This window comes from Rutilus rutilus, assembly GCF_951802725.1.
Source record: "Rutilus rutilus genome assembly, chromosome: 7".
NCBI classification, from domain to species: domain Eukaryota; kingdom Metazoa; phylum Chordata; class Actinopteri; order Cypriniformes; family Leuciscidae; genus Rutilus; species Rutilus rutilus.
This window is the reverse complement of record NC_140221.1, coordinates 34669952-34685903: the sequence shown is the minus strand read 5'-3', so window position 1 is coordinate 34685903 and position 15952 is coordinate 34669952. Positions and strand designations below refer to the sequence as shown.

At 37.9% G+C, this 15952-nt stretch overlaps 2 protein-coding genes across 2 annotated transcripts; one reads left to right on the top strand and one right to left on the bottom strand.

Moving 5' to 3' along the window:
* The first annotated feature begins 249 nt into the window (after positions 1–249).
* Positions 250–9778, top strand: atp6v1aa (ATPase H+ transporting V1 subunit Aa). Its single transcript, XM_084415311.1, has 15 exons — positions 250–401; positions 968–1066; positions 1256–1384; positions 1841–2055; positions 2385–2522; positions 2737–2888; positions 3930–4092; positions 4240–4348; positions 4522–4644; positions 4987–5101; positions 5217–5280; positions 5372–5575; positions 5747–5841; positions 5980–6151; positions 8976–9778. The coding sequence occupies exons 2-15, from the start codon at positions 985–987 to the stop codon at positions 9066–9068; spliced, it is 1854 nt and encodes a 617-aa protein (XP_084271437.1). The 5' UTR covers positions 250–401; positions 968–984; the 3' UTR covers positions 9069–9778.
* Positions 9779–10399: 621 nt separating this feature from the next.
* LOC311293983 (sodium channel regulatory subunit beta-3) lies at positions 10400–13610 on the bottom strand. Its single transcript, XM_084414599.1, has 3 exons — positions 13459–13610; positions 11914–12402; positions 10400–11115 (listed from the first exon to the last, which is right to left on the bottom strand). The coding sequence occupies exons 1-3, from the start codon at positions 13523–13525 to the stop codon at positions 10991–10993; spliced, it is 681 nt and encodes a 226-aa protein (XP_084270725.1). The 5' UTR covers positions 13526–13610; the 3' UTR covers positions 10400–10990.
* Between the last annotated feature and the right edge of the window lie 2342 nt (positions 13611–15952).

Here is a 15952-nt window from a genome sequence, read left to right as displayed (position 1 = left end):
GATAACGTAATGAATATGCATGCAAGTTCGTCAAAGATAACCCAAAACCTGTCAAAATATCCAACGTAACGTTTAATTCTGTACATTGGTGGAATACCCGGACATTTTGAAAATGTCAACATATTATGCGTTGCTGGTGGCAGTTGCGTCCTTGTGTCCTTACGATAAACAACACAGGAAATGGAGAAGCTGTGGTTGTATAGGCGCCATGTTGGATCATTTGCGCAATACCTTTGCACGTAAAATCTCCACTAGGGGAGCCATAATGGCGCACTCTCTTTTACCCTGTGTATACGGACTTCCTTAATCCTGGTAGTCAGCTGACCTATGTCGTGACAATTTTTTTCCTCGCTACACTGGTAGGATATTCCACGGATTGTCGTTCATTGCATGCCAATACAGTAAGATGAATCTTTTATTTATATATACAATTATTTTTTATTGCTGTCAGACCAGTCTGTTTGGTCCTATGTCATTTGTACTCTGGTGAAATCTGCTCATTTGCTGATCAGAGGCTTTGCTATCAACCATCTGTCACCTGACATCCAATGGTTCCTTACGAGTCTTCTAGATCTCGTAATTCAATAGTGCGTTTAGTACAGCAATCAAATTCATAACATTTTCCTTTGATACTCATCTGTTACAACAGGAGTGTATAGTATGTTGATCTAAATGAATACCGGTCGGCCATAGTGGTTCTGTTAGTATTACTATTTTGCTATGTTGATATCAAGAAAGTCTTTAAATTTGACAGTGGTTATTGCAATATTTATCATACCAATAAGATTGAAACTCACATTTGATTTCAAGTATTGCTTTGAACTGGAACAACACCGTAGACCTTGTGGTTCTATTGGGAAAAATGAAAATGAAAACACGTCTTGACAATGATTTTAGATTTGGCGTTTGTCTGAAAGATATTGATGCGTTTTGAACGATTCTCACTGTCTCACACTTCCACTTTCAGGTTTTCTAACACACAAGATGGATTTTTCCAAACTGCCTAAAATCCGAGATGAGGAACGTGAGGATCAGTTTGGATTTGTGCATGGGGTTTCAGGCCCAGGTAAGAAATAAAAACATGTTCTCAATGTTCATATATATTAAGTCCAAATTAATTAAGTCACGAAATTGAACACACAGCACAAAGTTTATATCTCAAGTAGTGTATTTTGACTTTGTGTCACAAATATAAGAATTGAAGATGTTAGTCATGTGATGGACAGGTTACAGTCTGTGTGTCTGTTCACTGCAGTGGTGACGGCCACTAGGATGGCAGGGGCGGCCATGTATGAACTAGTGCGTGTTGGCCACTGTGAGCTGGTGGGAGAGATTATCCGATTGGAGGGAGATATGGCAACCATCCAGGTGTACGAAGAGACCTGTATCCTTTACCATTCATCAGTGATTTACTTACTCTGTAACCCTTGACAAAGTTTTCAATCAAGTTAATCCAAATTTAGTTTTAGAATTATTAGGAAAAATGGGTATTTAATATCTTTTTTAATAACTCAAGTATGGTTTTCTTCATGAAAATTGCTGAAGAAGCTGGCATGGCGTAAAAAAAAACAAAAAACAAAACGTATTCTACATTTGCACCAACACAGATACTCGCAATCATGGAGAGTATGTTTTGTGATCAAAATAAAGTACCAAAAATACTATAGTATGCACAGAATTAATACTAAGATTCAATAATTTAAAGTACCCTGCAGTAAATATGGTAATCATTCAGCACTGTGGTATGTGGCAGATTACCATGGTATTAATCATGGTGCTGCCACGTCACGCTTTTGCAAGTGTTTGTATTTGTCTATATGTTTTCCTGAGCTATTTACAGCTGGAGTTTCTGTCGGAGATCCTGTGCTCCGTACTGGAAAACCCCTCTCTGTGGAGCTGGGGCCTGGAATCATGGGCTCCATCTTTGACGGTATTCAGCGTCCCCTGAAAGACATCAATGACCTCACAAACAGTATCTACATCCCTAGAGGGGTTAACATTGGAGCTTTAAACCGGGACCTAAAGTGGGAATTCTCTCCTTTTCAAAACCTGAGGGTAAGGAACTCTGTGTGTCTTTCTCTGTATAAAGGGCCGTCATGCAAGTGGTTTTTCGAAGGGGCTCCAGTGACAGTTCTGCACTTTTTCCTAAGACTGTGAGTCATGATAGTCTAGTGGTATATTTTTTATAATATGGATGGGGGCTGGGTTAACTTCTGCAACAACTTCTTTGTCATACACAAGCTAAATGGCATATTTTGGCTTCAAAATGGGAAAATTCACCAAACGGCAACAATTGTAACAACAAATGTATATATTATTTGTATATTACATTGAAATGATGTACTGCATGTTTATGTTAATTGACTCTCTGACTGGTTTTTCAGGTTGGAAGCCACATTACAGGGGGTGATATCTATGGATTGGTGTATGAGAACTCTCTCATCAAGCACAAGATCATGCTGCCCCCCCGCAGCAGGGGAACAGTCACCTACCTCGCTCCGCCAGGAAATTATGACGTTTCTGTGAGTCACACTCACAATCATCCTCACATGTCCTTAAATACTTCCACACATTTATAGACGTGCACGTGAGAGTCAATCACGTCAATTCAAACTTATTTGTATAGCGTCCTACAAAGGCAACAGATAGAAAAACTCCCCAAGATGTTTAGGTAAGATAAGACCTAATCTCACTAAATACTGTAACTTCCCTTTTCACTGTGTGTGTGTGTGTCAGGATGTGGTGCTGGAACTGGAGTTTGAAGGAGTGAAGGATAAGTTCACCATGGTGCAGGTGTGGCCTGTGCGACAGGTGAGGCCTGTTACTGAGAAGCTTCCTGCCAACCACCCCCTGCTGACTGGACAGAGAGTACTGGATGCCCTCTTTCCGTGAGTCTCAAAATCACACTCATTATCTTTCCACAACTGAGACCGTAAAGTTTATAGTGTAGCTGACACTTACTTTAATATTTCTGCTAGGGCTAGACAGTTAATCATATTTTAATCATGATCACAATTTCTGCTTTTCTCAATTAATTAAGCAGAATTTTCTGCGATATTGGCCCTCTGGTTATTTATCCTTTATCTTTCATTGGTAACAAGCCACCACAAGCCTTTATGTTAAATCCCACAATCAGAGCTTTACTTTTAAATTGATCCATTTTCTGCCCAGTGTTTTACTTAATCTTCTCTGGTGATCTGAAAGCAGACAAACATAAATGTTGGATTTTTGGCGATCACCACTGCCATGCTGCTCAAATGGATGTGTAATAAAGCCAGTCTGTTGGCGCTTGTGCTATTTGCTTTGCTTCTGTGAGCAAACCTTCTCACCGATGACCTGTATAAATACATGATACATATAATAAATCAGGAAACTACATGAGGTCAATTAAACTGTGCGTATGAGTTGACACACTCTTGATTTGTTGTTTTGGGTCAGTGAGATTTTTTTTTTAAATGTATGTCTCTTATGCTCACCTCATTTATTTGATCAAAAATACAGTAAAAATGCTAATGTTGTAAAATATTATTACAAATTTGAAATAACTTTTATATTTGAAGTGTGACGTGATCCTTCAGAAATCATTGTAATATTGCTGATTTGGTGCTCAAGAAACATTTCTTATTATTTTCAATGTAGAAAAATGTTCTGTTGCTTAATATTCTTGTGGAAACCATGATACAGTTTTTCCAGGATTCTGTGATGAATAGAAAGTTCAAAAGAACAGCATTTTGATCAATATCAATTTAATGCATCTTTGCTGAATAAAAATACTAATTTCAAAAATGTATTTCTTACGGACCCCAAACTTTTGAATGGTAAAAAGTGGAATAATTCTGATGAAATGTACAAAGTAATTTCTTAAATGACACAGTCGTGATTATCAGTTTAACCATTACGGTGCAGTCCTAATTTCTGCCGTTTTGCAGTTGTGTCCAAGGAGGAACCACAGCCATTCCAGGAGCCTTTGGCTGTGGTAAGACTGTCATCTCTCAGTCTCTCTCCAAGTACTCCAACAGTGATGTCATCGTTTACGTTGGTTGCGGCGAGCGCGGAAACGAGATGTCTGAAGTATTAAGAGACTTTCCAGAGGTTGGTATGGCACTGAGTTTAATGACAGCATACTTGGTCACTTTGCTTAATACTACGTTTATGAATGCGATACGAAATTCATACCTAGAATGGTTAATGTGACCCTGTTGTGTGGTTTAGATGATTGACTGTAATTTTGTTTATTAGCTCACCATGGAGGTGGATGGGAAGGTGGAGAGCATTATGAAGAGAACAGCACTGGTGGCCAACACCTCAAACATGCCTGTGGCTGCCAGAGAAGCCTCCATCTACACTGGTAAACACAACAGCCATCTGTAGAAAGTAAAGTGTGCTGTAATGTTGAGTGCCTTGAAACAGGTTTTTAGAAAACACAATTATTAATAGTAAAATGAGATGTAAGAGAAGAGAAAGTATAGTTTGTGTGTGGAAGCATGTATCTTGATAGATAGTATGCCTGTGTGTCACCAGGTATCACATTGTCTGAGTACTTCAGAGACATGGGCTATAACGTCAGCATGATGGCTGACTCCACCTCTCGATGGGCTGAGGCTCTTAGGGAGATCTCGGGACGTTTGGCTGAGATGCCTGCTGGTATGTACAGCTCAACAATCCCTGTTTTGTGTCCACTGCAAATTTTTACAGTCAGCCTTGTTGTTTTCAAAAACATTTAAAAATCGTACAGAAAAAAATAAATCTTACCCTAAACTTTTGTGATTGCATGATTGCTAAATCGCAAACCATTTAACTTAAATATTGTCTGCATGTACTGCATACTTTAAAGTGATGCTTTGTATTGGCAGAGAAATGTGTGTAAAACATACTGGAGGTATTCCTTCAAATGCTGGTTGTTTGTACCACATTCACAACAACTTTTTTGTCTAGACCAATATTACTTATACTGGATAATCAAATCTTCCTGTTTTCCTCCCACAGATAGTGGGTATCCCGCATACCTTGGAGCCCGCCTGGCATCGTTCTACGAGAGAGCAGGTCGAGTGAAGTGCCTGGGTAACCCAGAGAGAGAGGGCAGCGTCAGCATTGTGGGAGCGTAAGTTTCTACGGACTTTGATGTTTATAAAAATATAACATGTATTTTTAGCTATTGTGTGGGGGGTTATAACTGCAGGTGTTTCTGTTCTTTCCAAATGAATGTTTCCCTACAGTGTGTCTCCACCCGGTGGTGACTTCTCAGATCCTGTGACTTCTGCCACTCTTGGTATTGTGCAGGTGGGTGGATATATTCATTTAACTATTTTAAATATAGCAGTGCAGTAGAATCTTTCATTATTTCTCTTCTCATTTGAACTGTTGCTTTTAGGTGTTCTGGGGTCTGGATAAGAAGCTCGCCCAGAGGAAACACTTTCCCTCTGTTAACTGGCTTATCAGTTACAGTAAATATACACGAGCGCTGGATGAGTACTATGACAAACACTTCCAAGAGTTTGTGCCGCTGCGTACCAAAGCCAAAGAGATTCTGCAGGAGGAGGAGGACCTGGCTGAGATTGTGCAACTTGTTGGAAAGGTGAGTTTTTGTCTTGACATTGAGACATTGTTTGTCAAATAGTGTTAGTAACGTTATATTTTTATAGTATATTTTTTATATACAAAAATACATTGTATTTTAATGTTATACAATATTTTTGTATTGGTTCTGAATGCATGCCTGGGTTTATTTTTTTTTCCCTATCCATAGGCATCTCTGGCTGAGACAGATAAAATCACTCTGGAGGTGGCCAAACTCATTAAAGATGACTTCCTGCAGCAGAACGGTTACACTCCCTATGACAGGTATAGTCATCATCTGTACAATAAAGAATGTGACATTCCCACAGCCCCTGTTTTTTGATTTCTCGTTGTTCTAGTAGCATGTTTGTCAGTCTGTACTAATTCTTTTCTACATTATCTCCCTGTCTCTTTCTCGTCTAGGTTCTGTCCCTTCTATAAGACGGTGGGGATCCTGTCCAATATGATAGCTTTTTATGACCTGTCCCGGCATGCTGTTGAAACCACAGCACAGAGCGATAATAAGATCACCTGGGCGCAGATCCGTGAACACATGGGAGAAATTCTTTATCGGATCAGCTCCATGAAGTTTAAGGTACTGTTACTCAAGTATTGATGTTGGTTAAGATCATAGACCACAGGATTCTCTTTGAGGATGAGTTTCAATTTGCCCAGTTTAATTCAGTGTTTCAGAGTTATTGTTAATTGAGTTTTTTCAGTTCAAATTTCAGTTATAGAAATATTGCGTGCCCCCTCAGATTCCAAAAGACAAAAAATAATAATTTTTCATTTGATAACTAAATCTTTGAAGCGTACGATCACACACCGGTGTGATTAGAACGTTCACCGCGTCACGTGATCTACTGCTAAATTCAAATTTGTGTTCATGCTTTGGCTGGTGCCAAATATCATAACATCATCATATATCGCAAAGGTTCCGAGTTTTTCAACCATATGTTTATTTGATGTTTTTGACATTTAAAGCAAATAAAAATATTTATAGTAAAAATATATATATATATAAATATATATATTTGATTATATATATATATATATATATACACTCACCTAAAGGATTATTAGGAACACCTGTTCAATTTCTCATTAATGCAATTATCTAATCAACCAATCACATGGCAGTTGCTTTAATGCATTTAGGGGTGTGGTCCTGGTCAAGACAATCTCCTGAACTCCAAACTGAATGTCAGAATGGGAAAGAAAGGTGATTTAAGCAATTTTGAGCGTGGCATGGTTGTTGGTGCCGAGACTGGCCAGTCTGAGTATTTCACAATCTGCTCAGTTACTGGGATTTTCACGCACAACCATTTCTAGGGTTTACAAAGAATGGTTTGAAAAGGGAAAAACATCCAGTATGCGGCAGTCCTGTGGGTGAAAATGCCTTGTTGATGCTAGAGGTCAGAGGAGAATGGGCCGACTGATTCAAGCTGATAGAAGAGCAACTTTGACTGAAATAACCACTCGTTACAACCGAGGTATGCAGCAAAGCATTTGTGAAGCCACAACACGCACAACCTTGAGGCGGATGGGCTACAACAGCAGAAGACCCCACCGGGTACCACTCATCTCCACTACAAATAGGAAAAAGAGGCTACAATTTGCACGAGCTCACCAAAATTGGACAGTTGAAGACTGGAAAAATGTTGCCTGGTCTGATGAGTCTCGATTTCTGTTGAGACATTCAGATGGTAGAGTCAGAATTTGGCATAAACAGAATGAGAACATGGATCCATCATGCCTTGTTACCACTGTGCAGGCTGGTGGTGGTGTAATGGTGTGGGGGATGTTTTCTTGGCACACTTTAGGCCCCTTAGTGCCAATTGGGCATCGTTTAAATGCCACGGCCTACCTGAGCATTGTTTCTGACCATGTCCATCCCTTTATGACCACCATGTACCCATCCTCTGATGGCTACTTCCAGCAGGATAATGCACCATGTCACAAAGCTCGAATCATTTCAAATTGGTTTCTTGAACATGACAATGAGTTCACTGTACTAAAATGGCCCCCACAGTCACCAGATCTCAACCCAATAGAGCATCTTTGGGATGTGGTGGAACGGGAGCTTCGTGCCCTGGATGTGCATCCCACAAATCTCCATCAACTGCAAGATGCTATCCTATCAATATGGGCCAACATTTCTAAAGAATGCTTTCAGCACCTTGTTGAATCAATGCCACATAGAATTAAGGCAGTTCTGAAGGCAAAAGGGGGTCAAACACAGTATTAGTATGGTGTTCCTAATAATCCTTTAGGTGAGTGTATATATATATATATATATATATATATATATATATATATATATATATATATATAAAAATATACACTGATATCTATGGAAGCAGCAATAATCCTTTCAAATATAATTTGACAACATGTTTTATTGATATCCGATAGCCTATTCTATACATAGCGTAGGTATATATAACGTTTACTCTAATCTTAGAATATTGTAGTTACAAAATGAATAGCTTCAAAACTGAGAAATTAGCCAATCGCCACTGTCACATGTCATATGATGACATTACAGCAATTATTTCAGCAAAAGGAAAAAATATTTAAATATGAATAAATACTATAATAGTATACAGACCATCATATTTTTAGCATTATTTAATGAGGATTGAGGTCGAGTCTGTTGTTTCCCATCCTGATCCTGTTTTGGACAAAAAGGCCATAAATTAATTTACATGTTCACCCCAAATTTATCCCATGATTTACTGACCCTTAAGCCATCCTAGGTGTATATGACAGTCTTCTTTCAGACGAATACAATCAGAGTTATATATAAAAAAAAAAAAAAAGTCCTGTCTCCTCCAAGCTTTACAATGGCAGTGAATGGATTTATATTTTTTTGAAGTCTATCAAAGTGCATCCATCCATGATAAAAGTGCTCCACACGGCTCTGGGGGGTTAATACTTTATCAACTAAAATAACTAGCTTCCGGCAGACGGCCAAGGATGACTTGAGGGTGAGTAAATCATGGGCTAATTAAAATTTTTGGGTGAAACTATCCCTTTAAAATGTCCTTAAAAATCAAATATTGTAATTCATCATTATTAAACTCTTCTAATCAATATGCAACATAATAACCATTTATAGGTTCCCCCAGATAAAACAAATATTGCATAGTACAGTGTTAACTCTCACTACATCGGAATCTGAATTTATCCTACAATACATGGACATGAAATTGATTTGAATAGTGACTGAAAATGTGTTTATTATCATTTATTTTATTACAATTATTTATTATAGTATATTTATTTAATATATAATATTTAATATAAATTGTAATAAAAAAATATAAACTTGTTTTTTATTATATTATTTACAGTCATTTCATTCAGTTAACATTGACCAATTTTACATACTGTAATGGCATGTGTGTGTTTTGCAGGATCCAGTCAAAGAGGGAGAAGCAAAGATCAAAGCTGACTACGCTCAACTGCTGGAAGACATGCAGAATTCTTTCCGCACTCTTGAGGACTAAAAGCAACCTTTGACCTCACTTGTCTCCCACCTCTCTCCTCCCCTGTGCTGTGCAGTGCATTTCCCAGTGCTCCCTTGTGCATGTGTACCTCTCGTCTTAATATACACTAAAGCTGTTCAGCTTATCTCAACGAATGAAAGTCAGAGCCAGTAGCCATCGCTAATCTGAATATGTTCTTTATAAAGCGTAAACGGAGTGTGTTCTCACTCTATAGCTACAGCTGTTACTTGGTGTTTGAACTGCAAGATTGTATTTTAGCATCTCAAGCAAATGCCTCTGTGATCTCTGTGCTGAGAACACTTGAAGCACGAAAACAAAATTCATCTTATTTTTTTCGCACCACCTTTCCCATGAGTCCTTGTTGCATGTGTTTGGAGCACGGGGAGCACAGTGTTTATTTTCATCTCCTTTTTTTTCTCTCTGTGACCAATAGAAATGTGTTATACAATAATGGGAACAATTGAAGTCAGAAAGGGATCATGGAAGCTTCCCTTATTTATTTGAATCTTGTTTTGTCTCATGAATGTGATTTCTGCTTTAAGTGTGTTCCTTTGACTGTTTATCATATTCATGTGAGTGAGCTTGTGTGAGTTAGTGTGTGTGTGTGTGTGTGTGTGGGTAGATTATCGTGGCTTCTGTAGTTATACATTTATTGTGTGTGCTGTTGTGTGTTCAGGTCCAAAGAATTAAACGATTGGAAACTGTTTAAATGACTCTGTTTTATAATAACAAAAAAAAAATAGATGATTTTCATCTAGTTCCTCTCATTGATTGTTTCCATACAACTGTTCAAATGTTCGGGGTTGGTAAGATCATTTTCTATTTTTATATATTTAAACATTTTAAGCATCATTACTCCAGTCTTCAGTGTCACATGATCCTCCAGAAGTCATTCTAATATGCTGATTTGCTGCTCAATTAACATTTATTTTGTATTATTGTTAAAAACAGTAACAGAAAATGGTCTGTTTTTGTGGAAACCATGACACTCTTTACAGGATCCTTATTTGAAATAGAAATCTTCTGTAACAATGTAAGTCTTTACTGTGACTTTTGATCAGTTTAATGCATCCTTGCTGAATAAAAGTATTCATTTCTTTCAAAGAAATAAAAATGTTCGTACTTACCCCAAACTTCTGAACGGTAGTGTAGGTCTGTGTTTCTTCTTTTAAAAGCTTTATAAATCAACAATATATTACACACCTGTGACCAATTTTTTTTCTTTTTCTCAGAGACATAGAAAAATTGTTTTGTGTTGACCTGGCCTCATGGAAATTGTTCAGCCTGTGGATACTTGTGTAGTTACACGAGACAAGGAAATTCACCAGACACTGAATAATAAAACTTGTTTATTTGTGTCAGAAGGATAGATAGGGATTTTCACAGTAAACAAACCATGGGACAAAATAAGTCACAAAAAAACAGTTCACAACCAGCTTGTTCTGAAGTGAACGTCCTGGTGGGACTTACAAAAAGGCATGTGGTGAAAATTAAGAACTTTGCAAATAAGTTCTTTAATTAAAAAAGCATACTGAAGCACAGAACAAGTATTGAGATTAGGCCTCTCTTGAGAGAAGAAAAGTGTTCAGTGCTGAGTGCTGATACAAGGTCCGTTTCTGATTGATATTACAAGCTCACAAAAGCTCAATAGTTCATAACTCAGATGCTCTTGCTCTTCTATATTAGATCTGATGGGGTGTGCATGGGGGGGTGGGGGTCTGTTTATGTATGTATTCGTATATATTATCATTCAGAATATGGGGTGAGCTAAATGTCTCACAGTTCACTGATGTAATCCTCTCATGCACTGAGGTCAGTTCTTGGCAGTGGGACTGTGAGCGTACGTGTGCTTGTTCTCTTTTACCTTTGGCCTTTACCGTAACCCCTCCGCACTTTTAACCTCCAAAGCCGTGGCTCCCGCTTCATTTCTGCAGGCAGTTCAGTTTGTCCCTGAACTGAGTCAGTATCACAGCAACCAGCCCTGCTGCCACGCCAACAACTGCCACAACGATGCCAATCATAGTGCCCACCGACTCTTCAATCACACCTGAGCAGGGATTTGATGAAAAAAGGTATAATCTCATTGTAATCAGTCATTGTCTCAGATGAATGACTGTAATTGGCTCCCTAAAAACAGTACTTAATATGTTCACTATGTATTTTGTATGTATAGTGTATGTCATAAGTATTTTCTGTTCTTGTTTTAATTGTTAAAGTTTTAGCAATTTTGTTGTTTTTATCTTTTTATTTTATTTTAAAAAGCATACATAATTTTCATTAATTTTTAATGAATCAGTTTTAGTTAGTTTAATACATCAAGTTAAACTACATGAAAATGCTGGCAACCAGCTGGGGGAAAAAAAGTAAGTTTCTATCAGTTAATGTTTAATTTATTCAAGTAACAGAATGTTTTTTTTTAATGGTTTCAATATAATTTTACTTAACTTTAATAGCCCTGATTTGAATTGCACTAAGGGAATCATAAAACATGAAAATTTGCTGTTAATTTACTCACCCTCAGGCTATCCAAGATGTAGGTGTCTTTTTTTCTTCAGTAGAAATGTAAAGAAATATTTTAGCTGAAACCGTGGTCCTGGTGATTCTTATAATGCAAGTTACTGGGTGCCGTTACTACATTTTGTTTTGCCTGTGTATGTTTTTTGACTCTCAAAGTAATGGTAGCGGTTGACTTGCATTACACGAATCACCAGGACCACGGTTTCAGCTAAAAATCATCTTTACTGTTCTACTCATGAAAAAAACACCTACATCTTGGATGGCCTGATCTAAATTAACAGCAAATTTTCATTTTTGGGCGAACCTTGCAATCCTAATTCTCTCTCACCCAGCTCTTTGCGGATGCTGAGTTTGGTCCCACCTCCATGAAGAATAGTTGAGTTTGTTGATATGAAGGCACACAAATACAATCCTTGATCTTCCACTGAAATATTCCTTAGTGTCATAGATAGATCTCCCATAGGCAGATCACCAGACAAAAACACACGACCAGCAAACACATCCTCCACCGTCTCATTTCCATGTAGAACATTCCTCCTTTCCTCCAAACTCTGCACGTACCAGCTCACCTTCTCCACAGCCAGTATTTCATCCACACCACTTTTTAAAAAACAGGGTAACATCACATTCTCCCCTTCCACAGCTTTTGCCTTTGGAGGCTGTTGTAAATATGACACCCCCTGTGGTCCTGGAGGATTGGCAGCAGGCAGAGCAGGTAAAGCATCTGTTGTGGACGTGATGAGGATGGTCAGGGGAATTTGAGTGGGATTGGTGATAATGGACGCATTTACAAGTAGACAAAGAGAAAGAAGCCCACCTGTCAATAAAACAATATTATTTGCCAGTGCAATGATTATTCATTTAATGCATATCATATGAAAGAGTAGGCCTCATGACGAGTAGGCGTCACTTGGACAAAACTCAATAACATCACATAAAAAAAGATGTATGTTTATTTGGCATGTGTAAAGCAGAATAGTAACCAGTCAAGAACATTTTAACCAATCAAGGAAAATTCACACATATACACTCTGATGCTATAAATACAGTGGCTTACATAGCAGTGTTATGGTCACACTGAGTCCCTTTACTAAAATTAGAGACTCAAAAGTCACAAGGATTAAAATATCAAAAGTCCTATGTGGAGAGTAAATCCTCCAACCTTTACTTTATTCGGTCAGCAGAAGTCTAGTAGTCAGTTCAGAATTAATTCCTTCGATTTTTTGAATAAAGACTGAATTACCAATAAACAGACTTGACATGAGTCGCATCATGTAACTCAGTGAATTAAAAAATGTTAAACTGATATGACTAAAATATTGTAAGCGTAACATTAATGCTGAAGCTAATGCAGCAGTAACCCTCTTTGCCTCGGTACAGTATAACGTGTCTCTCTCTCTCTCTCTCTCTCTCATACTTCATGTCTTATCATTAATGTCTCAGAAAGTGCTGCTTCCATAAACACGTGGAATTAAAATTACATTTACTGTGAAACAGACAGTAAATGTTGATTTAATGGCCAAATGACATTTCAAAGGTTCTAGTTAATAGATGCAGACTTTAGAAATGAGTTAAAATGAGTGCATACTGCTTTTTAATAGGTGAAGATGCAGTCTGTTTAGTGTAAAAGATTTATGACCGTAAACTACTAGGTTAATCCAGGCTGACATGAGAGCAAGACATTAACACACGTTTATGAGGTTAGGTGCTGAAATTAGGCATGTAATGTGCTTTTTGTGGATATGATTATTTGTGGAGGGAGGGAAAATATAAAGTCTGCTCTTTTGAGTTTTCTTGTTAATGTGTCAAGGTAAGTTAGTAGAACAGAGAAATGAGAATGCCATAATGCTGAGGGAAATATATATAGTCTTACCTGTGAGGGCAGAGAGGAAAAGGTGACTAAGTAAGGTTCTAGAAGTTAAGAGACTGAGGAAAGCCATATCTGTCTCAGAGAAATGTCACACACTGACACAGAGCTGACAGAGCTATACTTTATCTCCCCCTCCAACACCACCACCCACACACTTAGTGTTGCCTGCCTACCTATACCTACCTACCAGTGGTGTGCGGTGGTGTTTTAAAATAAGGCGCAAAATACTCACATTTTTATATACATATCAAATGTAAATTTGTGTCCCAGCTACACTTAATTTTCCTGTTTAAATAAACATGACATAAAAAGAGAGACCAAATACAATTCTATTTTGTATCTTTGCACTATGTAACATTTAATTTAATAAACCCAAGTATAAATCTCATCAAGCTAAATGTTTTTACGCATTTTTACATTTAATCCAAAATAATAACTAAAGGCAGTAACAATTTAATTAAACAAAATTGTCTGAGGGGTCTGTCAATGGGCTACTTCACCTGCGGGTGTCGCTGATGGACAGTGTTACTTTACAAAAACAAGGCGTGTACACTTTTTAATGTCACATTTTGTAATATTTGCGTTGTTTTATTTTTGTAATATAGATTCTCTTCTCAACATATGCTATCTATCTATCTATCTATCTATCTCTGTCTGTCTATTTCTATATTCTGTCGTTGTACACAAATATGGCAAAGTGTTAAATACTGCACTCCGTTATGTGCCCCGTAACAAAATTGAGTAGCTTGTCAGTGAGTCTATATACGGTATGTGAGCCCTCCAGAGTCTGCAAAGTATCTACAGATTCTATTACCGGGAGATCAGGCATGATGACAAATGGATGTGGTCTGTTGTGTTGAGATGTGCAGTATATGTGGCTATCCAGCCTGAAACTTAACTCTCCCTCACTCCACTGCGAAAGAAATGAGGAGATTAGAGAGTGGAATATTTGAAATGGAAGGTTTATGCACTTAGCAACACTAGAAAATAATGACGTCACCCATTCGAAAATCTGAAATGTGTCAAGGCCAACGAGAAAAGCTACAGTGGAGCACTTGAAATGTAAACTTTGCAGTTTGCAAAACGCAATTAAGATGATAGTGGAACTGTACCTCAATAAAAATGATGCCTATGCTCTTTTGCAATAAATTCAAAACTCTCTGCAGGATGCGGTGCTGCTGACCTCTGCACCAGGGCAGAATCCAGGATGTTGGAATGACTTTTGAGTCCCACGGTCAGTAAACGTCTCTCTGGAAATTTCGAGTCTGATTAATCAATAGCGCCATCCAGCGTTCAGATATTTCTTAATATTCGCTGTCAGCCATCAACACTGATGACCTCTGTTGCTACTTTCAGCGCTGGTCGCTCTCTGTTGTTTCACACACACGCATCTGGCTTTTCAGTTATCGACTGTAGTAAAAATTACCTCTGAGGACTTCACAATGTTGTAGTGTTCGATGCTGCTAGGACGAATTTGTATATTATAACAAACTACTTTCTCTTAGCGGAATCTTTCAGATAACAAAGGTAAATTTATATTTATTTAGCCTATGGTGAGTAGCTTAGCTGTGCAGGTACTGTAAATAAAAGCCCTGTCCATCTCTATGTTGCTGTCATACATCCATCATCTCAGAGAATGGCAGGCAATTAAAACAGTCCTTTATATGTATTCCTCAAGCTGCATTTTAAGGTAGGCTATGTTTGTTGGGTGCATGATGAAATGTGTGCATGCCCTTTTACTGAAAGCCATTATGAATGAATGCATATGGCTCATGCTGTTTTAATGTGCAAGATATAATTATAAAGACATTTGTTTTACAGTTTATCATTACAAGGGTCACGTCACGCCCTGCTCTTTCTGTCTGTCTGTGCCTCTTTCAAATTGTTCAGTTTGTTTGTGATTTCATTACAGAGTATGTGTAAAGCAAACAGCAGTCACTGCAAAAATAGGCACACACAATTTGTCTCTCTTGCGTGCTCCATCAGAGATAAAATGCATAACGTTGATGGATAAACTGAGTTTCCGGATCATTATGTCATCTCAGTCAGACAGAGAAAGTGGGGCTCCACCCATATATGCATTAGACAGACAGACTGCATTAGACCAAGTGCATTAAGCCTATAAGGTCGGCTGCAGTATGTGAGTGTGAGCGCTAATCATACACAGGCTTTTAACACACTCGCTCCTCCAGTTAGTTCCGGTTTACTTTTAGTCTTTGCCAGAGAGAAGCTCAATATCAACTGCATTACTGTAAGGCATTACAGTAAGAGCTGCATTATCATGACAGAGCCTAGATAAGACTCCAGCGCCAGTGTGCTGCAAGATATTTTTACACACTAATGTTTGTTAAGTTGATTATGGGTGTCTTTAAAGGGATAGTTCAGCAAAAAATGAAATTCATTCACCTCATGTTGTTACAAACCTTAATAGCTTTTTCACTTTCTCTCTTCTGTAAAACACAAAAGGAGAAATTCTACTGGTCTTTAAAAAAAAAAA